This window comes from Schistocerca gregaria, chromosome 4 (genome assembly GCF_023897955.1).
Source record: "Schistocerca gregaria isolate iqSchGreg1 chromosome 4, iqSchGreg1.2, whole genome shotgun sequence".
NCBI classification, from domain to species: Eukaryota; Metazoa; Arthropoda; class Insecta; order Orthoptera; family Acrididae; genus Schistocerca; species Schistocerca gregaria.
This window is the reverse complement of record NC_064923.1, coordinates 267,094,544-267,121,690: the sequence shown is the minus strand read 5'-3', so window position 1 is coordinate 267,121,690 and position 27,147 is coordinate 267,094,544. Positions and strand designations below refer to the sequence as shown.

At 43.9% G+C, this 27,147-nt stretch overlaps 1 protein-coding gene across 1 annotated transcript in view; it reads left to right on the top strand.

The window, feature by feature from the left end:
• Window positions 1-27,147, top strand: part of LOC126267685 (homeobox protein Hox-B4-like) — a 125,342-nt gene that overhangs the window by 87,413 nt on the left and 10,782 nt on the right. The window contains exon 3 of the mRNA XM_049972987.1: window positions 23,742-23,926. Coding sequence (XP_049828944.1) covers window positions 23,742-23,926 — 185 coding nt within the window. The remainder of the gene's footprint in view (window positions 1-23,741; window positions 23,927-27,147) is intronic.

The following is a 27,147-nucleotide window of genomic DNA, read 5'->3' as shown; positions in this document are numbered from 1 at the left end:
AATAGCAAAACTCCTTTACTACTTTAAGTGTCTCATTTCCTAATCTAATTCCCTCAGCATCACCCGATTTAATTTGACTACATTCCATTATCCTCGTTTTGCTTTTGTTAATGTTCATCTTATATCCTCCTTTCAAGACACTGTCCATTCCGTTCAACTGCTCTTCCAAGTCCTTTGCCGTCTCTGACAGAATTACAATGTCATCGGCGAACCTCAAAGTTTTTACTTCGTCTCCATGAATTTTAATACCTACTCCAAATTTTTCTTTTGTTTCCTTTACAGCTTGCTCAATATACAGATTGAATAACATCGGGGAGAGGCTACAACCCTGTCTCACTCCTTTCCCAACCACTGCTTCCCTTTCATGCCCCTCGACTCTTATTACTGCCATCTGGTTTCTGTACAAATTATAAACAGCCTTTCGCTCCCTGTATTTTACCCCTGCCACCTTTAGAATTTGAAAAAGAGTATTCCAGTCAACATTGTCAAAAGCTTTCTCTAAGTCTACAAATGCTAGAAACGTAGGTTTGCCTTTTCTTAATCTTTCTTCTAAGATAAGTCGTAAGGTCAGTATTGCCTCACGTGTTCCAACATTTCGACGGAATCCAGGTCAGTATAAATTTGAAAACTGAATAAATCACGGAATAATGTAGATAGAGAGGTACAAATTGACACACATGCTTGGAACGACATGGGGTTTTATTAGAGCCAAAAAAATACGAACGTTCAAAGTATGTTCGAACATGGCGCTTCATCTGATCAGAATAGCAATAATTAGCATAACAAAGTAAGACAAAGCAAAGATGATGTTCATTACAGGAAATGCTCAATATGTCCACCATCATTCCTCAACAATAGCTGTAGTCGAGGAACAATCTTGAACAATCTTGTGAACAGCACTTTAAAGCATGTCCGGAGTTATGGTGAGGCATTGGGGTCGGATATTGTCTTTCAGCATCCCTAGAGACGTTGGTCCTGGGAGGCCAAGCAGGATGAAAGTGGCGGCTGAGCACACGATCATCACCAAACGACGCGCCCAAGAAATCTTTCATGCGTCTAGCAATATGAGGTGGTTTTTTTTTGTTCTAATAAAACCCCATGTCATTCCAAGCATGTGTGTTAATTTTTACCTCTCTATCTTCATTATTCCGTAGTTTATTAAGTTTTCAAATTGATACTGACTTTTTGATCACCCGGTATCTTTGATATCACAACATTCAAAGCGACACATATTTATGTTTGTGCCTGATGATGCCCTAGGAGCCGAAAATCGGTTAGTTAAATAGTAAATATTATGGAATATTACACAAGTGTCGTGAGTTTTCCAGTAATAATGTATAAAATATTGCAATATGAACCAACAGGACAGTCAATTACCGCAAATAAATATTTATTAACTTCCCGTTTCGATCATCGAATCACCTTCAGGTATCACAGAACTGTTCTGAAATATAGTTCTTTTCATATACTCGAACTGAGGGACACCAGGTGTTTTCGGTATTTAAGAAAACTGACTTCGAGTATTCACATACTACGTTCGAGAAAACGAATTTCCGTGCTCATGTGGCCGCAGCACTCGATAGCAACGTGAACAGTTTTTAGTCGTTCTCGTAAAAATTCTCGGTTCTTGGATATATTTTCCTTTCCGTAGGTTTCCAGATATCTCTGAGGCAGTTCAGGCAATGGCTAGTTCACAAAAGAATGTTACGCTGAAACAGCGTCATAATAAATGTGGGATATTCAGAAAAAATTCGTTCTGGTGAAACACAGTTGCTCTTCATTGACAAAAAGTATCAACTGCTATCCACAGGGAATCTCAGGCCGATTCTATATTTATGGATTTCCAGAAGGCTTTTGACCCCGTCCCTCAGAAGCGCCTAGTAATCAAATTGTGGGATTATGGAGTATCGCCGCAGCTATGATGTTAGATTCGTAATTTCCTGTGGGAAAGATCTCAGTTCGTAGTAATTGACGGGAAGTCATCGAGTAAAAGAGAAGGGATAGCCAAGGAATCGTTACAGGCCGTCTCCAGTTTTTGATGAATCCGAGCAGCCCTCTTTGACAAGGTTGCCACTGTCCAGATGGCTGAAGTGGTTAAGGTAAACGTGGTCGAGTCCCGGTCCGGCATAAACGTTCAAATTTCGCCACTGCATTAACACTGAATTACCACTGCATTACCACAATGCTCTGTGCGGCTGAAAGTCACGAATACCCACTAAAAATGGTTCAAATGGCTCTGAGCACTATGGGACTTAAGATCTGTGGTCAGCAGTCCTCTACAACTTAGAACTACTTAAACCTAACTAACCTAAGACATCACACACGTCCATGCCCGATGCAGGATCCGAACCTGTGACCGTAGCAGTCGCGCGGTTCCGGACTGAAGCGCCTAGAGCCGCTCGGCCACTTATAAAATAAGAGAAGTTCTCGTAAGGGAAGGTTTGAGCGTTCATTTTTATCCCACGTACTGTTCCAGATCGAGTCGGTAGAGAAATACAGTTACCTGAGAGTGGTTGTATGTACCGTATGCCAGACACTAAAGTGTGAATGGCAGAGTAGTCACGTAGATGTAGACGAATAATAAAAAAGTTCATTGTCAAGCACCGATGAGACCATAATAACAGATATAACATTTTTTAAAAACAATTGTTTTACCGAAGAAAACAGTAATCCAAAACAGATTTTTATAACTTGACAGAAAGATCAAAATATTATCCAGGAAGGTAACTTCATAGAGGGATATAGCAACGCTTCATTTACATACGTGTTTTGTAGATATACAGTAGACGATGTGAAGTGCCACATCATGGACAAAGACACGGGAGCTACTCTTCCGAGAACAGAGAACGTAGAGGGTCCCGCCGATACCCTAGATTACTAAGCCCTCGTAAAATTTACGATTGCACTTGATAGCCTCTTCTTCATTGTGGACACGTGAGCGGCATATGCTGTTGAATACTTACATGGCAAACACTGTTGCTAATAACGCCGAAGTATTTATTGCCTGACTGCAGCGGGTTGCTGATAGTGGTGCTCTTGTCGTACACATTACTAATGTTTACTGATAGTGTTCTGTTTCCTAATAGTCGGCCAGTATGGCGGGGCGGTTCTAGGTGCTTCAGTCTGGAATCGCGAGACCGCTGCGGTCGCAGGTTCGAATTCTGCTTCGGGCATGGCTGTGCGTGATGTCCTTAGGTTAGTTAGGTTTAAGTAGTTCTAAGTTCTATTGGACTGATGACCTCATCTTAAGTCCCATAGTGCTCAGAGCCATTTGAACCATTTGATTTGATGGACCTCGCCATGGACGTCGGGAGTTGTTTCCCGCGGATTCTCAGTGCCCCATATATAGACATTGTGGCGGTTGACTTCCCCTTTAGTGTGGAAAGTAGCTTCATCACTAAACACAATCTTTGACACGAAAGATTCATCTGTTTCCATTTGAGCAAGGATAAAATCACAGAAATCGATTCTTTTAATCTTATCAGCTGCAGACAGTGCTTGAACCAATTTCAGACGATAAGGTTTCATAACGAACCTTTTTCGTAGGACTCTCCATACAGTTGATTGTGGAATTTGCAGCTCACTGCTAGCTCTGCGAGTCGATTTTCCTGGGCTGCGAACAAATGCTTGCTGGATGCGAGCTACATTTTCATCACAAACACCCATTCTCTCTAAACTGTTTATACCAACGTTTAATACACCACCTATCAGGAGGTTTAACACCATACTTCGTTCGAAATGCACGCTGAACAACTGTCGTCGATTCACTTCTGCCGTACTCAATAACACAAAAAGCTTTCTGTTGAGTGGCCGCCATCTTAGCATCAACTGACGCTGACGCCTAGTCAACAGCGCCTCAAGCAAACAAATGTACAACTAAATGAAACTTTATAGCTCCCTTAATTCTCCGACAGATAGTGCTTAGCTCTGCCTTTTGTCGTTGCAGAGTTTTAAATTCCTAAAGTTGTGGTATTTTTTTTTTGAATCACCCTGTATTATTACAGTCTCTTGATTAGCTAGAAATACGAGCCGCTAACTACCAACCCATTCTGTGAAAACCGCACATCAGTAGCACTTCCCGTTTCCACAATACCTGCGGGTCACATTTTAAGACATTCAATTGTGTTCACAGTCGGCTTTTCCTCGCTCCATTCCAGAGTGGTACAAGAAATGGAATGACTGGCAGTGGTATGAGGTACCCTCCATCATGCACCATATGACTTCTCCAGGAAGATGTATGTAAGTGTATATGTATATGTGCAGCCCGCTGCGTGGATGAAACGTACAGTGCCTCTAGCATTTAGGCCGTACTCGTGAGCCGGCCGGAGTGGACGAGCGGTTCTAGGAGCTACAGTCTGGAACCGCGCGACCGCTACGGTCGCAGGTTCGAATCCTGCCTCGGGCATGGATCTGTTTGATGTTCAAATGGTTCAAATGGCTCTGAGCACTATGGGACTTAACATCTTTGGTCATCAGTCCCCTAGAACTTAGAACTACTTAAACCTAACTAACCTAAGGACATCACACACATCCATGTCCGAGGCAGGATTCGAACCTGCGACCGTAGCAGTCGCGCGGTTCCGGACTGAGCGCCTTAACCGCGAGACCACCGCGGCCGGCTGTTTGATGTCCTTAGGTTATTTAGGTTTAAGTAGTTCTAAGTTCTAGGGGACTGATGACCACAGCAGTTAAGTCCCATAGTGCTCAAAGCCATTTGAACCATTTTCGTACTCGTGAAATTTCTCGACTCGTGGTTTTTCAGATGTTAATTCGGCTCGTTTTGATTCCCGAGAAGATAGTTCTCAGTTCTTCTTATAGTCTAACACTGTGCCAGAATAAGGGTGACCTGCAGCGTAATAAACTCAGAAGAAAAACTTCAAAACGCTCAGATCACTCTTTCAGATCTTATGCTCTACAAATTCATTTGTTATCGAAATAAATGCTTTACTGAAGATCTTGGGTGTCTGACGTTTTTTTCTGAGTTTATTCGTTCCTACAGTTGGCATCTGTAGCAGCAGCAGCATCAGTAGCAGTAGCAGCGCCTGTGGCGGCGGTCGGCTCTGCGCATGCGCGGCGCGCCCGCGGTCAGCCGCCACTGCCGCTCTTAATTGAGCGAATCACGGCCGCTGCAACAATGGCGGCGCCACAGCCCGGGCGGTGCAGATCAAGGCGTCTGAGCGGAAACTTCCTGCCGGTCTTTCGGACGAACGGCCAAATGGAATGTGTACCGTAGACAGCACTAAAGCCAGCATCTAGACGTCTCTCTTCTTTCTTACTTCTGCTAAAATGAGTGGATGTCACACAGTGGCATCTAGCTCGGTATGCTACACCTCCATTAATGGCACGATGCCAGTAGGGAACTGATTATATGGACGAGCTGTTAGCACACCAGTATAATGGCTCTACTCAAACAGAAATACTTCCAAAACTGGTCAAATGCGAGTAGGAGTCGCACTCTGAGTGTTTCATATAGACTTTAATATATATAACGTAAGTCGAAACAAGGGACAGTGAATAGACAACATTCCATTAGAACTACTGACAGCCTTGAAAGAGCCAGTCCTGACAAAACTCTACCATCTGGTGAAGAAGACTTATGAGACAGGCGAAATAACCTCAGACTTCAACAAGAATATAGTAATTCCAATCCCAAAGAAAGCAGGTGTTGACAGATGTGAAAATTACCGAAGTATCAGTTTAATAAGCCGCGGCTGCAAAGTACTAACGCCAATTCTTTACAGACGAATGGAAGAACTGGTAGAAGCCGACCTCGGAGAAGATCAGTTTGGATTCCGCACAAATACTGGAACACGTGAGACAATAATGATCCTACGACTTATCTTAGAAGATATATTAATAAAAGTCAAACCTACGTTTCTAGCATTTGTAGACTTAGAGAAAGCTTTTGACAATACTGACTGAAATACTCTCTTTCAAATTCTGAAGGTAGCAGCGGTAAAATACGGGGAGAGAAAGGCTATTTACAATTTGTACAGAAACCAGATGGCAGTTATAAGTGTCGAGGGACATGAAAGGGAAGCAGCGGTTGGAAAGGGAGTGAGACAGGGTTGTAGCCTCTCCCCGATGCTATTCAATATGTGTATTGAGCAAGGAGTAAAGGAAACAAAAGAAAAGTACGGAGTAGGTATTAAAATCCATGGAGAAGAAATAAAAACTTTGAGGTATGTCGATGACATTGTAATTCTGTCAGAGACAGCAAAGGACTTGGAAGAGCAGTTGAACCGAATGGATAGTGTCTTGAAAGGAGGATATAAGATGAATAGCAACAAAAGCAAAACGAGGATGATGGAATGTAGTCGAATTACGTCGGGTGATGCTCAGGGAATTAGATTAAGAAATGAGACACTTAAAGTAGTAAAGGAGTTTTGCTATTTGGGGAGCAAAATAACTGATGATGGTCGAAGTAGAGAGGATATAAAATGTAGACTGGCAATGGCAAGGAAAGCGTTTCTGAAGAAGAGAAATTTGTTAAGTGTAATGAAGTCTTTTCTGAAAGTATATGTATGGAGTGTAGCCATGTATGGAAGTGAAACATGGACGATAAATAGTTTAGAGAAGAAAAGAATGGAAGCTTTCGAAATGTGGTGCTACAGAAGAATGCTGAAGATTAGATGGGTAGATCACATAACTAATGAGGAGGTATTGAATAGAACTGGGGAGAGGAGGAGTTTGTGGCACAAGTTGACTAGAAGAAGGGATCGGTTGGTAGAGCATATTCTGAGGCATCATGGGATCACCAATTTAGTATTGGAGGGCAGCGTGGAGAGTAAAAATCATAGAGGGAGGCCAAGAGAGGAATACACTATGCAGATTCAGAAGGAAGTAGGTTGCAGTAGGTTCTGGGAGAGGAAGAAGCTTGTACAGGATAGAGTAGCATGGAGAGCTGCATCAACCAGTCTCAGGACTGAAGACCACAACAACAACATATATGTAGACAGTTTATCCACTCGGTAAATCAAGACTCTGAACGATTTTTGCCTGTTATCGACACTGATATTCACAGTCCCAGCGATTCCAAGACTTTCGTGAATATTTTAATTTCAGTTTTGAAGTCGGATAACAAATGACAAAAGAAATTTTTTTCGTCTGATATAATTACAAATTAACAATTTTCTAGTTTTTTTTCTTTTACGTGTACTGTGAAACCTCGCTTCTTGCCAAATTTCTTAATTCTACGTCAACGAAAATACCTTATAGATTTTAATGAGTGAATATGAGAGTATCAAAATATGTGACGTAAATGGTCGTAACGTTTGGTTGCATTGACTTAGAAGCTTCTATTTAATACACCGCCAAGGAACCATTGACCTTAGTGCATGAAATAAATTTCAGCTTGATATGACAACCCGTCGAACAAACAGAGAGACAGGCGGTCAAGAAAGTGATCCTGAAAGGTTCCGTTTTTATCGCTTGAGGTGATGATGGTGAGGTCCCATACTCCGAGAAGCGTAGAGGACGATGGGGGAGACCAGCACCGCCGACTAGGCAAGGTCCTAGCGGAGGTGGTTTGCCACTGCCTTCCTCCGACCGTAATGGGGATGAATGATGATGATGAAGACGACACAACACCCAGTCATCTTGAGGCAGGAATAATCCCTGACCCCGACGGGAATCGAACCCGGGACCCCGTGGGCGGGAAGCGAGAACGCTTGATGTACGCAAAAAAAAAAAAAAGATTCGTTTCTTTGTTCAAACAACTATTTAGCCAATGCTACTACACTCCTGGAAATGGAAAAAAGAACACATTGACACCGTTGTGTCAGACCCACCATACTTGCTCCGGACACTGCGAGAGGGCTGTACAAGCAACGATAACACGCACGGCACAGCGGACACACCAGGAACCGCGGTGTTGGCCGTCGAATGGCGCGAGCTGCGTAGCATTTGTGCACCGCCGCCGTCAGTGTCAGCCAGTTTGCCGTGGCATACGGAGCTCCGTCGCAGTCTTTAACACTGGTAGCATGGCGCGACAGCGTGGACGTGAACCGTATGTGCAGTTGACGGACTTTGAGCGAGGGCGTATAGTGGGCATGCGGGAGGCCGGGTGGACGTACCGCCGAATTGCTCAACACGTGGGGCGTGAGGTCTCCACAGTACATCGATGTTGTCGCCAGTGGTCGGCGGAATGTGCACGTGCCCGTCGACCTGGGACCGGACCGCAGCGACGCACGGATGCACGCCAAGACCGTAGGATCCTACGCAGTGCCGTAGGGGACCGCACCGCCACTTCCCAGCAAATTAGGGACACTGTTGCTCCTGGGGTATCAGCGAGGACCATTCGCAACCGTCTCCATGAAGCTGGGCTACGGTCCCGCACACCGTTAGGCCGTCTTCCGCTCACGCCCCAACATCGTGCAGCCCGCCTGCAGTGGTGTCGCGACAGGCGTGAATGGAGGGACGAATGGAGACGTGTCGTCTTCAGCGATGAGAGTCGCTTCTGCCTTGATGCCAATGATGGTCGTATGCGTGTTTGGCGCCGTGCAGGTGAGCGCTACAATCAGGACTGCCTACGACTGAGGCACACAGGGCCAACACCCGGCATCATGGTGTGGGGAGCGATCTCCTACACTGGCCGTACACCTCTGGTGATCGTCGAGGGGACACTGAATAGTGCACGGTACATCCAAACCGTCATCGAACCCATCGTTCTACCATTCCTAGACCGGCAAGGGAACTTGCTGTTCCAACAGGACAATGCACGTCCGCATGTATCCCGTGCCACCCAACGTGCTCTAGAAGGTGTAAGTCAACTACCCTGGCCAGCAAGATCTCCGGATCTGTCCCCCATTGAGCATGTTTGGGACTGGATGAAGCGTCGTCTCACGCGGTCTGCACGTCGAGCACGAACGCTGGTCCAGCTGAGGCGCCAGGTGGAAATGGCATGGCAAGCCGTTCCACAGGACTACATCCAGCATCTCTACGATCGTCTCCATGGGAGAATAGCAGCCTGCATTGCTGCGAAAGGTGGATATACACTGTACTAGTGCCGACATTGTGCATGCTCTGTTGCCTGTGTCTATGTGCCTGTGGTTCTGTCAGTGTGATCATGTGATGTATCTGACCCCAGGAATGTGTCAATATAGTTTCCCCTTCCTGGGACAATGAATTCACGGTGTTCTTATTTCAATTTCCAGGAGTGTATTTGACCGTCACTGAACACTCATTGACAGCCAACCACTCATGATACGACACTGGCGTCTTATTCAGGAGCACTTTATTTTTATTTATTTATTGTTCCGTGGGACCAAATTAAGGAGAAGTCTCCATTGTCATAGAACGAGTCAATACATGAAATTATAACACGATAGTAGAGACTGATAAAACGAAATATAAAAAACATATTCAGGCGACAAGTTGTAAGTTTAAATAAAGAAATTCAACAATGTAACACTGGAATTTGCTTAATTTTTTAGCTCTTCCAGGAGCTCCTCGACAGAATAGAAGGAGTGAGCCATGAGGAAACTCTTCAGTTTAGACTAAAAAGAGTTTGGGCTACTGCTAAGATTTTTTAGTTCTTGTGGTAGCTTATTGAAAATGGATGCAGCAGAATACTGCAGTCCTTTCTGTACAAGAGTCAAGGAAGTGTATTCCACATGCAGATATGATTTATGCCTAGTATTAACTGAGTGAAAGCTGCTAACTCTTGGAAATAGGCTAATATTGCTAACAACAAACGACATTAAAGAAAATATATGCTGTGAGGGCAATGTCAGAATTCCCAGACTATTGAATAGGGGTCGACAAGAGGTTCTCGAACTTACATCACATATAGATGGAACAGCCCGTTTTTGAGCCAAAAATACCCTTTTTGAACAGAAGAATTACCCAAAAAATAATACGATACGACATAAGAAAATGAAAATATGCGAAGTAGACTACTTTTCGTGTTGAACTGTCACTTATTTCAGATACTGTTCTAATGGTAAGTAAAGCAGCATTTAGTTTCTGAACTGGGAATCAGATTCCCGTTTGACCATCCAGATTTAGGTTTTCCTTGGTTTTCCAACTAGGGGCTGGTCCCTATGAAAGGGCATGACAGACTTCCGCCTCCATCCCTCCCCAGTCCGGAAACGTGGCCGTCGGGACATTAAGTCCAACTTACCCCCTAAGTTTGTAAAGGATCACTTCCAGGCAACGGCCGTGAGTGACAAAGCCAGTTTGGCAGTGTCCGTGGGACTGCGGCTGTTCTCTGTCTGGAGATAAAGGGGGTCTTCTCTTAATCCCGCTAACGGCTGCTGTCCTGATCCGACTGGCTGGTCTGCCAAGGCGAGGGTGTTTCCCACAGAATGACTGACGCTTACTGTTACCCTTTGGAACAGGCTACTGAAAGTGTCCACGGGCAGCTGCACTTGACGGCAGTACTGTACTAAGAATTTATGTCGGTTTTAACACATTGTAAGTGGTCATCCAACTTAAAGGAAATGCAGTGAAATTACAGAAACGAAGAGCTGATATGGACTTCCCATTTGTTTGCAATGAAAAATACATTTATAGAAGATGCTGAAAGTGGCCCCTGCAACATCAGTGCACAGCTGTGCACGTCTAAGCATATTCTACATCTACATCTACATGACTACTCTGCAATTCACATTTAAGTGCTTGGCAGAGGGTTCATCGAACCACAATCATACTATCTCTCTACTATTCCACTCCCGAACAGCGAGCGGGAAAAACGAACACCTAAACCTTTCTGTTCGAGCTCTGATTTCTCTTATTTTATGTTGATGATCATTCCTACCTATGTAGGTTGGGCTCAACAAAATATTTTCGCATTCGGAAGAGAAAGTTGGTGACTGAAATTTCGTAAAAAGGTCTCGCCGCGACGAAAAACGTCTATGCTCTAATTACTTCCATCCCAACTCGTGTATCATATCTGCCACACTCTCTCCACTATAACGTGATAATACAAATATTCAGATGCATATTCAGATGCACCTAGCGTAAAGTTCGGACATCGATGAAGGCAACTCCACGGCTGATGTCTTTCAGATCCTGTATTTTGTGTGGATTTGTTTCATAGACCCTGCTCTTCAAGAGTCTCCACGAAAAAAAAAAAAAAAAACGTATTTTGTTGGGTCCAGCGAACGTGGAGGCCGTAATTGTTTGCTGACAGTTCGTTCCTCATTGAATACATGACGGACTTGTTCCAGGGTACCTTAGACGTGTGGCACGTTGCCCTAACTTGCTGGAGGAAGCAGTATTGTCTTCCAAATTCAGTGAGTGGAGCATAAAATGTATAAAAAAATTTCCATGCATGCAATCATGTTGATGGCAGCGTCAAAAAATATCGGTCCAATGACGCATGTTCCAGTTACACAGCATCAAACGCCAATTTTTTTTATGATGGAATAGTTGTTGACACACAGTACTATGATTCTCCGTTGCTGTGTACCTCATATTCTGAGAATTCAAATGACCGCAAAGATGAAATCATATTTCATCACTCATGATGTAATGGAAAGGGTCTAACAAATCGCCGTTGGTGTTATGCGAAAGCCACATGGCAGTAATCTACACGTTTCTGACTGTCATCCTCCCGTAGCTGCTGCACAACCGTCACATGACACGGCTTCAAATTAAGACTTTTCATAATCCGCTGGCAGCTCCTCCTAGTTACATGCGACTGTTGCATCAGCTTACGTATAGACTTGTTTCGGCTCTGAATAATTCTTCGGCGAATGCCTACAATGACTTCTGGTGAGCGAACTTTTGGGATTCTTTGACAGTTTACGTTCTGCACGTGCGTCAATTTTTATACAGAATCTGTATAAGTCTCTTTGCCCAAAGTCCTCTATCCGGGTACTTGACCCTGAAAATTTAGCGAGTTTCCTTAATCTACGCTGTTTTCACATATTCTTCCACAATTCCAATTGTTTCGAGTAAGTAACATTGCTGACCACAAAGAGAACGTCTAACTTCACCGATGAAATAAACTGAAATGCAGTCAGAAGAATACTAAGAATCGATTATTGCATAAAACTGTCAATTTTAGTAGCTGAGAAGCATACTAATAGTCGATTATTGCATAAAACAGTCCAGTGTTGTAGTTTTTTATTTCAGGATTCGAAATATTGCATTCGTATTCATCGGCGAGGAGGAATGCATGTTTAAATGCATCCAAGTTCTCGATATCACACGACAAAATTAAGAACTTTAGTGGGTACCTTTTCCAATTAAAAATGGTTCAAATGGCTCTGAGCACTATTGGACTCAACTTCAGAGGTCATTAGTCCCCTAGAACTTAGAACTTGTTAAACCTAACTAACCTAAGGACATCACACACATCCATGAACGAGGCACGATTCGAACCTGCGACCGTAGCGCTCGGGCGGTTCCAGACTGAAGCGCCTAGAACCGCACGGCCACTTCGGCCGGGTTTCCCAATTAAATACTGATTTCCCGTAGTCCCTCGACGCAATCGATTGTTCGGTAAGTGTGGCGGACAAGCCGACTATTGTGATGTCACAAATTCGTTGCGCGTCCCGTGTTTCTCATGGCCCCGCTTTCCCATCAGAACATCATCGTTCTACATGTCATCCGCGGAGGCGTATGCGCGCTCCACATGAAGGTTCCGTCCATGTCGCTATACGGCGCTTCCGCTGTTCCATCTAGACACGCCGTCTGTTAGTAAACGTCCATTGCGCGCGCCTGCAGTAGTTAAGTGCCATCTGGGTTTGCAATGTGATGCTTTCTGCCGATTGAGCTGTTTAGGTGCGACATGATATTCATCCTCGTTTCGCTTCATGTCAGTATCGTGCTAAGCCTTAAAATAGTTTCACATTGGATTTTTTTTTGAGGTGGGGGGGGAGTCAACCACAATTTAAGATTGAGTATCTGGGGTTCTTACCAATATATTTTCACTGGCCAAGAGAAGTCCACTTCTCTCAAACAAGGGCTTTAATTTAAGGAAGAACTTTCTGAGAATGTACGTTTGGAGCACAGTATTCTATCTGTGGTAGTGAAACATGAGCTTTGGCAAAACCGGAACAGAAGAGAATCGAAGCGTGTGGGGGTGTGGTGCTACGGAATATATAGAAAATTACGGGGCCTCATAAGGTAAGAAATGAGGAGATTCTCCCGGAATCGTCGAGGAAAGGAATATACAGAAAACATTGACAAGACCGCGTGGTAGGACATGTCTTAAGACATCAGGCAATAGCTTCCACGGTACTAGAGGAAGATATAGAGTGTAAAAACTGTGGAGAAAGACAGAGACTGCAATACATCCAGCAAGTAGTTGAGGACGTACGTTGCAACTGCTACTTTAGATGAAGAGGTTGGCACAGGAGAGGAATTCGTGGCGGGCCGCACCAAACCACTCAGAAGACTGATGACTCACAAAAAAAGTTTTAATCCTTTTTATGTGAATAAAACTAAACTTTACGTAATCCCATAGATGATCGTATACGGTCAGTTTCTCAACACCTTTTCGGCTTATGTGGCCCCTTCAGCTCACCAGATCCTGGGGCTCATGGTGAGCGGAAGTTAACAGCACTTTACGTAACAGACTGTTATTAGGAAGTTCTTATTTTAGCTTTGGTGCTTTCTAGGTATCACCGGAGCGTTCTATGTTTTTTATGCTATACCATAAATGGCGTCGGCTCCTTAGTGAAAAATTGCTGACTATGAACGCTGTGTCATCCCGTTCTCTTTTCTCCATCAGAGCATGACTTGCTTTTCTATGTTCATCCCCTATACCTTTTCATTTCAGTTACGTTTTATGGCCTTATATGAGTTTTTCCCCGTTAAGTTTTACAGATGCCATCCGATGATGCGAAACAAGTAGTGCTCATAAATAAAGTACTTGCAGCTGAAGCGATCATATCTTCAAAATGATATATCCAGGCTGTAGCTACTCTGGCTACAAAGTCTTCTGCAGTACTATGAGTGTGAGCAGAAAATGCCGGCTCGCAGTGCAGCTTTCTCCTCGGACCGGCCGGAACGTCTGCATGTGAAATGAATGAAGTGGAGCTTTTGGGCAGCCAACGAAATCGAGGAGTTGGTCAGTGGCCCTGGTAGGTTGCAGGAGGCGACTTTGAGCCCTCTGTGGCGAAGGAGGAGCGGAGACGTTTTTCGGAAGTTTGTAGTCAGGAATCAGTAAGGTTGTTTTCATGTATGGAACGTACAGAAAGTGTTAGAAAGTGCGTTCCCTTCCTCACGCGTGGGAAACATCTTAATCTGTTGCTGGTTTTCTAGGGGAAGTGTTGCTGTTAGCGAGCTTACCTGGACTGTTAAGTGAGAGCCCGCCTGATATAGAGTGGAGCAAATAGACAGCTAGAGGGTTGTGTAACGAACTAAGCGGACTTGGTGAGGCTTATTAGCAGAATAATCTGAGTTTTGCTAAAACTTAAATTTGAAGTGTGGAGTTCTTGAGCATGCCCATACCCTCATTGACTTTAGACTAGGGATGGGATAAACCGTCCGGGTAATACTGATACCTGTATTTTAGTTCTGAATAACTGGTGTTTTTTATATGTATTCGGTCTCGGTTGTAACAGGTATTTTTAATTTTTTTTATAATAACCGAGTAAAAACACCGATATAGTCATAGCGGCAGTGCTAAAATTTTTCGTTTTTATAGGCCATCGTGGCTTTAAAGATACGCATGTACGTGCAGTGTGTGGGGCCTATAGGGTAGTTACTCGCTGTCGTCGCCGAACATCCACTGTACTGCCGAATGGCACACCAACCCTAGTCCGTAAATATTTTTACAAAGTAAAACTTTTATCCGTTAAGGATGAGGAACACTGTGGGCCGAACCGCACAATAATCCTGGGTTCGGTGTGGGGCGGCGGTGGGGTGAGTGGACTGCTGTAGCCTGTTGTGGGGTTGTGTACCACTGAGGGCTACGGCGGGGACGAAGCCTCTCCGTCGTTTCTAGGTCCCCAGTTCAACATATACATACATACATAAATGGTAGCGCAAATCGTGACCTGACCTGGAATGTAGTTCGCGTTTGATCCATTTTAGATCATACATTTCTGTGTATTACATGCAGCTAACACATTGAAATTGTATTTAAAATTGATTGTTTCAATAACTAACACTTGCAGAATGGTTAAAATACGTGATTTTTCGTATTACAAACACTGTGGAGAAATTGTGGACTTTTCAGCTATAAACAAATGCCTACCGCGTAAAAGGTGATGTACTATTATTGTAGCGTAATGCATTTAGGCACCGCAAATTGCAATATTAAAAGGTGTTATGAGAGTCAAAGAAAGTTGGTCTTCCATAGTGATCGTTTTTCTGAATGTTGTCGACTCCACAATGAGAGAGGTTACAAACGTTAATTCATATCATCCATTAATGGTAAGCAAAGAAAACATGAATAATGAAATATTTGAGAGAAAGTATCATAATGAAAAAACTGCTACGTCTTCATCCAGCTTTGCGTTCTTTCTTATAGTTTCATGGCATGCACTCCCGTACATGCAGCACTGGTTAACACACAGCTTCCAGACGGCGTGGACGCATTTAAAACTTCCATATCTGCATAGGATACTTAAAGTTCATTCTTAAATAGTTCGTTCTAATAGAAATTAAAGTCAATTAACACACGGAAGTTCTTTTGATTCACATTATTACAAAAGTTCATTACTCTTCATTATTCGTGCCGTCATTAATTGCCATCACCGTGTCTCAATTAATACTTAACATCGTCACTTTTCTTTTGGAACATTAGTTATTCATCAGTCACTTGTACTACAACCTCTAATCATTTTCTTTAGCCCGGCCGGAGTGGCCGTGCGGTTCTAGGCGCTATAGTCTGGAGCGGAGCGACCGCTTCGGTCGCAGGTTCGAATCCTGCCTCGGGCATGAATGTGTGTGGCGTCCTTAGGTTAGTTAGGTTTAATTAGTTCTAAGTTCTAGGCGACTGATGACCTCAGAAGTTAAGTCGCATAGTGCTCAGAGCCATTTGAACCATTACTTTAAATCGCCAGGTATATACGGCGTCTTCCTACACTTCTACTACCACAACTACAATACCCGTCAGTAACTACCTTCCTTCCTGCACCGGAATACGGTTATTATTCACATTTACAGTATTTTTACAGTTCATAAACAGTACTTCAATTAATTTCTTAACAGTAATGCACAAAACGCAAATACGAAATAGGTAATACTGTTTCCTATTATTAGTAATTACTAGCAGTTAATTGGGTCGATAAGACATTTTAAGGTTCATCACTATCGATACAAAATTTTATGTATCAACGTTTTGCCATGAATTCCTCAACGGTCGATCTGACGTGTCTGCACCACCACTCTATGCTTCTTTCTATGATACTTGTCGAATACCTATCAGGTTCAGATGAAAATAGAAACTTTTGTTTCAATATATTTTGTTGGTCCCTATATCGACAGTGTTGCCTCAAATTACTCGGGCGAGGTGTTAAGGCATTGGAAACAAAATACGAAGAAATGTGAACTGTAGAACAGGCAACGAACAAGTAAAATAATATGGAGCACGAAACTCTGCAAAGTTAGACAGCGTTCAGTCCAGGGCCTGCCTTTCGTATGGAACGACTAACCGGTCATAGGCGCTGCATTGACTAAGTTTTTGATGGAGGCAAATTATACGTAACATTTTAATAGCAAATTGCATTACACAGAGGCCGGTGATCAAACTCTCTCGTGAACGATGTTAACGGCAAGGCCAGATAATTCATCTTCTTGCCACAATACTGAAACAAAGTGCTCAGGAACAGTTGTGACACTAACAGATTAAGCCACTGGTAGGTGGCAGACAAGATTGACGATATGTCTTTCTTTTCCTTTCTATGGCCTTGTAAAAACGAGAGAAACTTCCCTTGGTATTCCGATTAATATAGACATAGTTATATATTATTTTAAGGCCAGGCGAAGAGCAGAAAAATCGCAAAGGTAAGCGATCATTCCCCAGATTATAGACACGGTGACTGCGGCAAATAACAGTACACTCATTATTTGGATTTGCACTGGAGATTGTTTGAGCTGATAAATCTGAGAATATCAGTTCTTAAAGTAGAGTAGTTTTTCAGAGAAAACAACATCCTTCAAAAGTTAAAAATATCGATGATTCTGGGACACTATACCTCTAGACCAACGAATTTTGGCCTATCGCGATATCCTGTACTGTATATACTCCATGTCTCCTTTAAGTACACCGTTATGTGGCGTATACACTCGGAAAATATTCAAACAGAGGTGGTACACAACTTTTTGTAACAAGCAGTACTTTCATGAGCGTTTTGTTAACAAACAGAAGCCTGTATTAGGTTTACCAATTTACGATCTTATATAATTACATTTCATATTCACATATTATTGCAAGGAATTTTAGTGACGTTAATGAGTCTACATCTACGTGATTACTCTGCTATTCACAGTAAAGAGCCTGGCAGAGGGTTCAATGAACCACCTTCAAGCTGTCTCTCTACCGTTCCATTCTCGAACGGCGCGGGAAAAACGAGCTCTTAAATTTGTAATGATCGTTTCTTCCTATCTAGGTGGGTGCCAACAGAATGTTTTTGCAATCGGAGGAGAAAACTGGTGATCGAAATTCCGTGAGAAGATCCCGTCGCAACGAAAAACGCCACTCCATGTCTGTGGCAGTATCTCCTTTTTTCGCGTTAATACATAACGAGCTGCCTTCTTTGAACTTTTTCGATGTCATCCGTCAGTAGCACCTAATGTGGATCTCACACCGCACAGCGGTACTCCAGAATAGGGCGGACAAGTGTGGTGTAAGCAGTCTCTTTGGTAGACCTGTTCTGCAATGAATCGTAGCCTTCGGTTTGCTCTACCTACAACACTATCTATGTGATTGTTCCAATTTAGGTTATTTGTAAATGTAATCCCTAAGTATTTAGTTGAATTTACAGCCTTCAGGTTTGTGTGACTTATTGCGTAATCGAAATTTAGCGGATTTATTTTAGTATTCATATGAATAACTTCACACTTTTCTTTATCCAGGGTCAACTGCCACTTGTCGCACCATACAGATATAGTATCGAAATCATTTTGCAATTCGTTTTGGTCATCTGATGACTTTACAAGACAAGTCTAGATGTTGCTTATACGGAGTGTTATAAAATTCATATACACTCGTACAGTTTTATAAGTCGTAAGGGAACGGGTAAAAGTTTTACGTAGATACCAGTGTAGCTCGTCCATGTTACAAAGACAACGAAACCGACTACCACTTAAAATTCTCGCGCTGATATTGATGTTTCTTACCCATTTTTCTTCCGATCATTCTAACGTCAGTTAAAAAATATAGTGCTTGTGTTAATATGTTAAGTTATATACCCAATAACATTATTAGACTTCGATCCAGTGGTTGTAGGTCTGAAAATTTAATCATGTGTGATGAAGCTTTTGACAATGTTGAATGCAATGTATTTTTGGGACTTATGAAGTTGTAAAACATAAAACACACGGTGTGATTAGTTATGTACAGCTCGTTGAGGAACTGGACTGGAATTCAAAGAGTTGAAGGAGTGACAAGAGAAGCAATAATGAGACAGGGTTGAGATCTATTCCATACGTTGTTTCACCTGTTAACTGAATATCAGTAAAGGAAATCAGGAAAAATTTGATAACGAAATTAAACTTTAGGGAGGACCTTTGCCTATGGTATCATAAGTCTGACAGACAGCAAGGACTTAGAAGGCGAGTTGATTCAAATGGAGAACATCATGGAAGTAAGGTTTAAAATGGACATAAATAAAATTAAAACAAGAATAAAAGTATACTGTAAAATTGAGAAAAGTAATGCTGAAGAAGTTAGATTGAGAAATGCTACACTGGAAGTGGTAAACGGGTTCTGCTATTTGGGCTTCAAAATAACAGGTGGTGGCACAAGTAGAAAGGAAATAACATATACATGGGCACGAAAAAGAGGAAGTATTTTAAATCTAATAAAAATTTAAGTATTGTTTAGAGTGTTGACTTGTACGGTAGTGAAATGTAGACGATAAATAGCAGACACAAGACTAAAATAGAATCTCAAATAATGTAGTGTTACAGAAGAGCACTGAAGATCAGATGAGTAGCTCTGCTAACTAAACAAGAGATACTGAAGCGAGTGAAGAAAAGAGAGAATTATGGCACTACTTGAGTAAAAGAAGGCATCGGTTGACAGTAATGGAGGAGGCATGGGTGGGGGGGGGGGGGGGGGGTTAAAAGTTATATGAGGGCTATTCTAAACGTGAAAAACGTTCACTTTCCCAGATGTTTTTGTTCGAGACAATGAACGAAAACTTATTTTACGACTTAATTTTATATCTTAGCTGTTTTTCTGCATATTTGCCGTAAAAATTTGTTGTAGTGCTCAACAAGCTTTCCTATGCCTTCTGCATACTCAGTTGCTGCCACGTTGTTGAACCAGTCACTAACATCCCACAGATTTGGAGGAAAATTGTGATCATATAGAAGCCAAGAGCGGGCTACAAGGCCGATGTTCAAAAAGTTCCTACTTAAACTACCCGATCAAATCCTTTGTCAACTCAGCACAATGCGAGCGAGTGCTATGGCCATATGTTTTGAATGGCGCGGCGTAGTCGCTGAAGCTTCTGACGCTAAGACGCTCCATCTACATCTGCATCTTAAAGACGCAAATTCGATGAAAAGGACGCCCTTTCGATCTCAAAACACTGTGGCCGTAACGTTTTGGGGGCTCAGAAATTGGTTGTCATTTTCTGATATCTTGAGAACTGTGACTGATTGACAAATACTGGGTGAACATAGAACTAGGTCTAAAGAACAGTGGCTCCTATGCCTCGCTAAATTTTATATCATTATTCAATTGTTTGATGATGTTTTAAGCTTGCCAACTTAGAAACGTAAAAATGATATTCCTACTTAACAGAGAAACTACTGTGATATATTAACATCAATACAACCGAATGTCTGTAGTATTTAAGACCAGTGGTCTATATATTTGGTTGGTGCGTAAGATCGTAGTGTTTTGGTTTTGCATGTTGGTACTCCGGTTGCTATGGATTTTTCTGCCAATTGTCATTTTTTATTGGTAGTTCCTTGCTGCTAGTGGAGTTTACATATTGTCATTTTGTCAATTGTAAGTAGTGAGTGGACCAAATGGCTCTGTGCACTATGGGACTTAACATCTGTGGTCATCAGTTCCCTAGAATTTAGAACTACTTAAACCTAACTAACCTAAGGACAGCACACACATCCATGCCCGAGGCAGGATTCGAACCTGTGACCGTAGCGGTCACGCGGTTCCAGACTGAAGCGCCTAGAACCGCTCGGCCAAACCGGCCGGCCAGTGAGTGAACCTGTGGGTGGTAGAAAATGGAATGTCAAGTAGAGAATTCGGAACATTTATGACATATTCTTTCTTCTGTTTGAGCTCAATAAAGGAGTGACAGCAACAGAGGTAGCCTGAATCATGTTGGCCATGTATGGGGATAATGTCACTGGACAGAGCACGGCAAGACAATGGTTTTCTGGTGTTAAGGGTGATCGTTTTGACATTAGTGACTCTCCACGTCCAGGAAGACCTTACGGGTTTGATGAAGATCGTTTAGACACATCAATCCACAGTGATCCACATCAGTGTACTCGAGAACTGGTAAATGTGATGAACTGTGATGATTCCACCACCGTTTACATTTGAATGCAATAGGGAAGATTCAAACATCGGTCTCTAAGCCAGAATCACAAAAATCAGCGGGTTGACACTCGTGCATCTCTGCTTGCCCGTCATCAGTTCGCTCGTGAACAACACCGATCATTCCTAACCTGTATGGTTACCGGCGACAAGAAATGGTGTCTTTATGATAAGATAAGGAAAAGAAAGGAATGATTGAGCCCTAAAAGCAGCGACTCCCTGTACGAAGACCTACACGCATCCACAAAAGGTATTGTTTTGAATCTGGTGGAACAGCGACGATGTGGCGTATTACGAATAATTTCCCCGAGGTGTAACCACCACCGCTGCCATTTGTTGTTAACAACTGAGATGTCTTGCAGACGCAGCCCGAGAACAACAACCAGAAGTAATAGAACCCAGTACGTTGTCCTCGATGGTGAGTGTTCATCGGAGGTGAGGGTATCATCTGGAGTGCCCCAGGGAAGTGTGGTATGTCCGCTGTTGTTTTCTATCTGCATAAATGATCTTTTGGATAGGGTGGATAGCAATGTGCGGCTGCTTGCTGATGATGCTGCGATGTACGGGAAGGTGTCGTCTTTGAGTGACTGTAGGAAGATACAAGATGACTTGGACAGGATTTGTGATTGGTGTAAAGAATGGCAGCTAACACTAAATACAGATAAATGTAAATTAGAGCAGATGAATAGGAAAAAGAATCCCGTAACGTTTGAATACTCCATTAGTAGTGCAGCGCTTGTCACAGTCACGTCGATTAAATATTTGGGCGTAATATTTCAGAGCGATATGAAGTGGGACAAGCATGTAATGGCAGTTGTGGGGAAGCCGGATAGTCGTCTTCGGTTTATTGGTAGATTTTGGGAAGATGTGGTTCGTCTGTAGAAGAGGCCGCTTATAAAACACTAATACGACCTATTCTTGAGTACTGCTAGAGCGTTTGCGATCCCTATCAGGTCGGATTGAGGGAGGACATAGAAGCAATTCAGAGGCGGGCTGTTACATTTGTTACTGGTAGGTTTGATCATCACGCGAGTGTTACGGAAATGCTCCAGGAACTCGGGTGGGAGTCTCTGGAGGAAAGGAGGCGTTCTTTTCGTGAATCGTTACTGAGGAAATTTAGAGAACCAGAATTTGAGGCTGACTGCAGTACAATTTTACTGCCGCCAACATATATTTCGCGGAGAGATCACTAAGATAAAAGAGATTAGGGCTCGTACAGAGACATATAGCGAGCCATTTTTCCCTCGTTCTGTTTGGGAGTAGAGCAGGGATAGAAGATGCTAGTTGTGGTACAAGGTACCCTACGCCACGCACCGTATGGTGGATTGCGGAGTATGTATGTAGATGTAGATGTAAAGGAGAGCGTGAAGTGATGCTAGTCCACGATCTTGCGCCCTCAGCTCTTCGCCTCTTCCTCTCTCTATCGAACGATTTTCAAGAAACTTCCTTCCCGGTTGGAAATGTGCTCCGGTCATGCCTCGACGAGTTCCTGGCCCCAAAACCACTTTATTTCTACAGTCAAGAAATCGCAAAGCTACTTTTGCGTTTGAACACTGTTGTAAATAGTGAAGGAGAAAATATTATTCATGACTAAAGTCTCTGCTATGGTACCTATTGTGTTTGTTAAACTTACGAAAATCGGTACGAACTTATGCTCCAAACTAATGCACTACTGGCCATTAAAATTGCTACACCACGAAGATGACGTGTTACAGGCGCAAAATTTAACCGACAGGAAGAAAATGCTGTGATACGCAAATGATTAGCTTTTCAGAGCATCCACTCAAGGCTGGCGCCGGTGGCGACACCTACAACGTGCTGACACGAGGAAAGTTTCCAACCGATTTCTCATACACAAACAACAGTTGGCCGGCGTTGCCTGGTGAAACGTTGTTGTGATGCCTCGTGTAAGGAGGAGAAATGCGTACCGTTACGTTTCCGACTTCGATAAAGTTCGGATTGCAGCCTACCGCGATTGCGGTTTATCGTATCGCGACATTGCTACTCGAGTTGGTCGAAAGCCAATGACTGTTAGCAGAATATGGAATCGATGGGTACAGGAGGGTAATACGGAACGCCGTGCTGAATCCCGATGATCTCGTATCACTAGCAGTCGAGATTACAGTCATTTTATCCGCATGGCTGTAACGGATCGTGCAGCCACGTCTCGATCCCCGAGTCAACAGATGGGGACGTTTGCAAGACAACAACCATCTGCACGAACAGTTCGACGACGTCTGCAGAAGCATGGACTATCAGCTCGGACACCATGGCTGCGGTAACCCTTGACGCTGCATCACAGACAGGAGCGCCTGCGATGGTGTACTCAACGACGAACCTGGGTGCACGAATGGCAAAACGTCATTTTTCAGATGGATTCAGGTTCTGTTTACAGCATCATGACGGTCGCAACCGTGTTTGGCGACACCGCTGTGAACGCACATTGGAAGCGTGTATTCGTCATCGCCATTCTAGCGTATCACCCAGCGTGATGGTATGGGGTGCCACTGGTTACACGTCTCGTTCACCTCTTGTTCGCATTGACGGCACTTTGAACAGTATAAGTTACATTTCAGATGTGTTACGACCCGTGGCTCTACCCTTCATTCGATCCCTGCGGAACCGCACATTTCAGCAGGATAATGCACGACCGCATGTTGCTGGTCCTGTAAGGGCCCTTCTGGATACAGAAAATTTTCGACTGCTGCCCTCGCCAGCACATTCTCCAGATATCTCACTAAGTGAAAACGTCTGGTCGATGGTGGCCGAGCAACTGGCTCGTCACAATACGCCAGTCACTACTCTTGATGAACTGTGATATCGTGTTGAAGCTGTTTTGGCAGCTGTACCTGTACACGTCATCCAAGCTCCGTTTGACTCAATGCCCAGGCGTATCAAGGCCGGTATTTCGGTCAGAGGTGGTTATTCTGAGTACTACGTGACAACGTAATCACATGTCAGTTCTAGTAAAATATATTTGTCCAATGAATACCCGTTTATCATCTGCATTTCTTCTTGGTGTAGCAGTTTTAATGGCCAGTAGTGTATTTACCAGGGGCACTTAAAGGATTAGCAGTAATATGCGTACTGTGTGTTGCAGGCGAGAAGGGCGGCGCCGGTTCTTCGGAGGGTCGCAAGCAGTCGGCGGGGAAGTGCAAGCGCGTACGCACCATCTTCACGCCGGAGCAGCTGGAGCGGCTGGAGGCGGAGTTCGAGCGCCAGCAGTACATGGTGGGGCCCGAGCGCCTCTACCTGGCGCACGCGCTCCAGCTCACTGAGGCACAGGTGAGCCCTCGATGGAAACTACTCTGCGAAAGAAGCTTTGCTAAGACGACGTGCCGCAAGGCACTTACATAGTGGTGACAACATTCGTGGGATGGCGATATGCACATACACAGATGGCGGCAGCATCGGATACACAAAGTATTTTGAGCAGTGCATTGGCAGTGGTGTCATTTGTACGAAGGTGACCATGTGGAAAGGTCAGCGATGTGATTATGACCGCATGACGGGAATTAACAGAGGAATGGTAGTTCAATATAGACGCATGGGATATTCTATTTCGGACAGCGCTCCGAGATACACAGAATGTGGCGAGAGTAGGAGATTTCAGGCATTACCTCTGACCATGGTAACGCAGTGGGCCGATGGCAGCCGAGAGCAGCGGCGTTTGCGAAAGTTGTCAGTGCTAACAGACAAGCAACACTGCGTGGTCAAAGAACCGCAGAACTCAGTGTGGGACATATGACAAACGTATCCATTAGGACAGTGCGGCAAAATATGGCGTTAATGGGCTATGGCAGCAGACGACTGACACCAGTGCCTTTGCTAACATCACTATATCGCCTGCAGCGCCTCTCCTGGGTTAGTGACCATGTCGGAGGACCTGAAAAACGTGGCTTGGGCAGGCGAGTCTCCATTTCAGTTGGTAGGAGCTGATGGCGGAGTTAGAACGTCATGCAGACCACACGAAGCCTTGGACATAAGTTGCCAATAAGGCACTGTGCAAGCTGGTGGTGGCTCCATAATGGTGTCGACTATGTTTACATGGAACAGGCTGGGTCCTCTGGTCCAGCTCAACGATCATTGATTACTCGCAGAAATGGTTATGATCGGCCATTTGGAGACCATTTGCAGCCATTCACGGAGTTCATGTTCCCAAACAACGATGGAATGTTAATAGATGACAATAGGCGATGCCACCAGGCCACAATCGTTTGCGATTGGTTTGAAGAACATTCCGGAGAATTCTGGCGAATGGTTTGGCCACCCAGGTCATCCGACATGAATCCCATCAAGTTTATGGGACATAATCGAGAGGTTGGTTCGTGCACAAAATCCTGCATTTGCAACACTTTCACAGTTGTGGACGGCTGTAGAGCCATCTCAGCTCAATATTTGTGTAGGGGATTTCCAACGACTTGTTGCGTCCGTGCCACGTCCAGTTTCTGCACTAAGCCGGACAAAAGGAGGTGCGACACAATATTAGGAGGTATCCTCAGTCTAAGCTGATGAGGCAAAATATTACGACCGTTGCTGCCCACCGTGACAATGAATACCGCCTGGTGGTATTGCGGAGGCGCGATGCGGTAAGGAATGATCAGAGACGAATGGAGAATCATTATAGCGACGATGCTGTCTGAAAATGGCGAAATCCACTGATACAAGCATCTTTGACAAAGGGAAGATTACTGTCGCGCGGCAGCTGGGAACGAGTATCTCGGAAATTGCGAAGCTGATCGACTGTTTCTGTGTTACTGTCGTGAACAGCCTTGGAAAATGGCTGCTGGACGAAGAAACCACGAGTAGTCGACACTTGTTGGACGTCCACATCTCATCGCAATACGTCGACGTCGGAAGCTAACCTGTTCTGCAAAGCAGCATAGGTTGCAACTGTAGCAGATCCGATGACAGTGCACAGCTGGTTCAGGTACAGGTGTTTCGGAGTACAATGTTTAGCGCAAATTTTCGAACATGGGGCTCCGCAGTAGGCAACCCGTTTGTTTTCCCAAGTTGACGGAACACACTGTTTTGGGCTCGGGATCAGTGTGATTGGACTGTGTTTTTGTCTTACTCCAGGTCTATGATCGAGTACGTATAGGTTGTCATGAAAACGATTGGCTACTCGGGAGATGCACCGCGCTAGTGGTGTTGGCCATTGAAGCAATATTACGCTGTGGGAGGGCATTTACTTGTGGTAATATCGAAGGTGCTGTGGCAACTATAGACTACGTGAACGTAATTGCATACCGCCATGCTTTATGCCTTGTGCAATGACAACGGCATCTTGCAGCATATCTGTCAGTGTCACAAGCCAGTATCGCGCTGGAGTGGTTTGTGGACCTCGATGGTGAACTCACGCTGATATGCTTGTCACCATGTCGCCTGTTCTGGACCTGGTGGAGCATTGACGCAATGTTATCGGACGCCAGCACCGCTTCTAGAAAACACCAAACCGTAAGTTACGAGAACTGCGTGATCTCTGCGTAAACATCTGGTGTCACATTCCTCCAGAAACCTACCAAGAAAGGTCAGGATCCTTGTATTCCAACTCGCTGTTAGTCAGATGGTCATAATGTTATAGCTCATCAGTGCATATGGGCTGTGATTGTTGGAACAACACTCATGCTCATAAATTAAGGATAACTGCAGAATGTGGTGCCACATTAACCCTATCAGATCTTCCGTATATAATTGTGTACGTAAACTTTTACAGTGTCTCAGCTGTGATAGAAGCATTTTTTTCCAATAGAAACCTGAGGTACACGTTTGTGAATGTTCTACATTTTCATCATGCACTAGTACTGCCAACAGTTGGGCATCACTTTGGAAGTATTAGCAAGGCAATGTCGCAGTGCACAGCAGTTCGTGACCACCAGAATACAGGGATGCGATTGGTTCGCGATATTCCAGTGTATAATTGAATGTTGTCATTATTACTTTGCACAGTAATTATTGAATGTCCATTTTAATATTTATTACAATAGAGAATATTTCGCAATTAGTGATTTTAGTCCGTAAAATGAAGCCAAGTGTACTAAGTAAGAGGGTTACGCAGAAGGTAATGCACCGCATTTTCTTTCTTCAACCATTCTTTATTGAACATAATGAGAATTGACTCTGAGCGCTATGGGACTTAACGGCTGAGGTCATCAGTCCCCTAGAACTTAGAACTACTTAAACCTAACTAACCTAAGGACATCACACACATCCATACCCGAGGCAGGATTCGAACCTGCGACCGTAGCGGTCGCGCGGTTCTAAACTGTAGCGCCTAGAACCGCTCGGCCATAATGAGAATTACACACACGAAAGAATGGTGTATTATCTACACACCCTATTTCTCCACGTAACCTCAGTCCTGTTCTATGGCCTTCTTCCAGCGCGAAACAAGGGCGTGTGTGCCCTGTCGGTACTATTCCTTGTCCTGGTGGAGGAGCAAGTGCTTCAGTGTGTGAACTTCCTGTGTTGACTGACAGATGCAGCGGCAACTGCCGAGTCGTAAT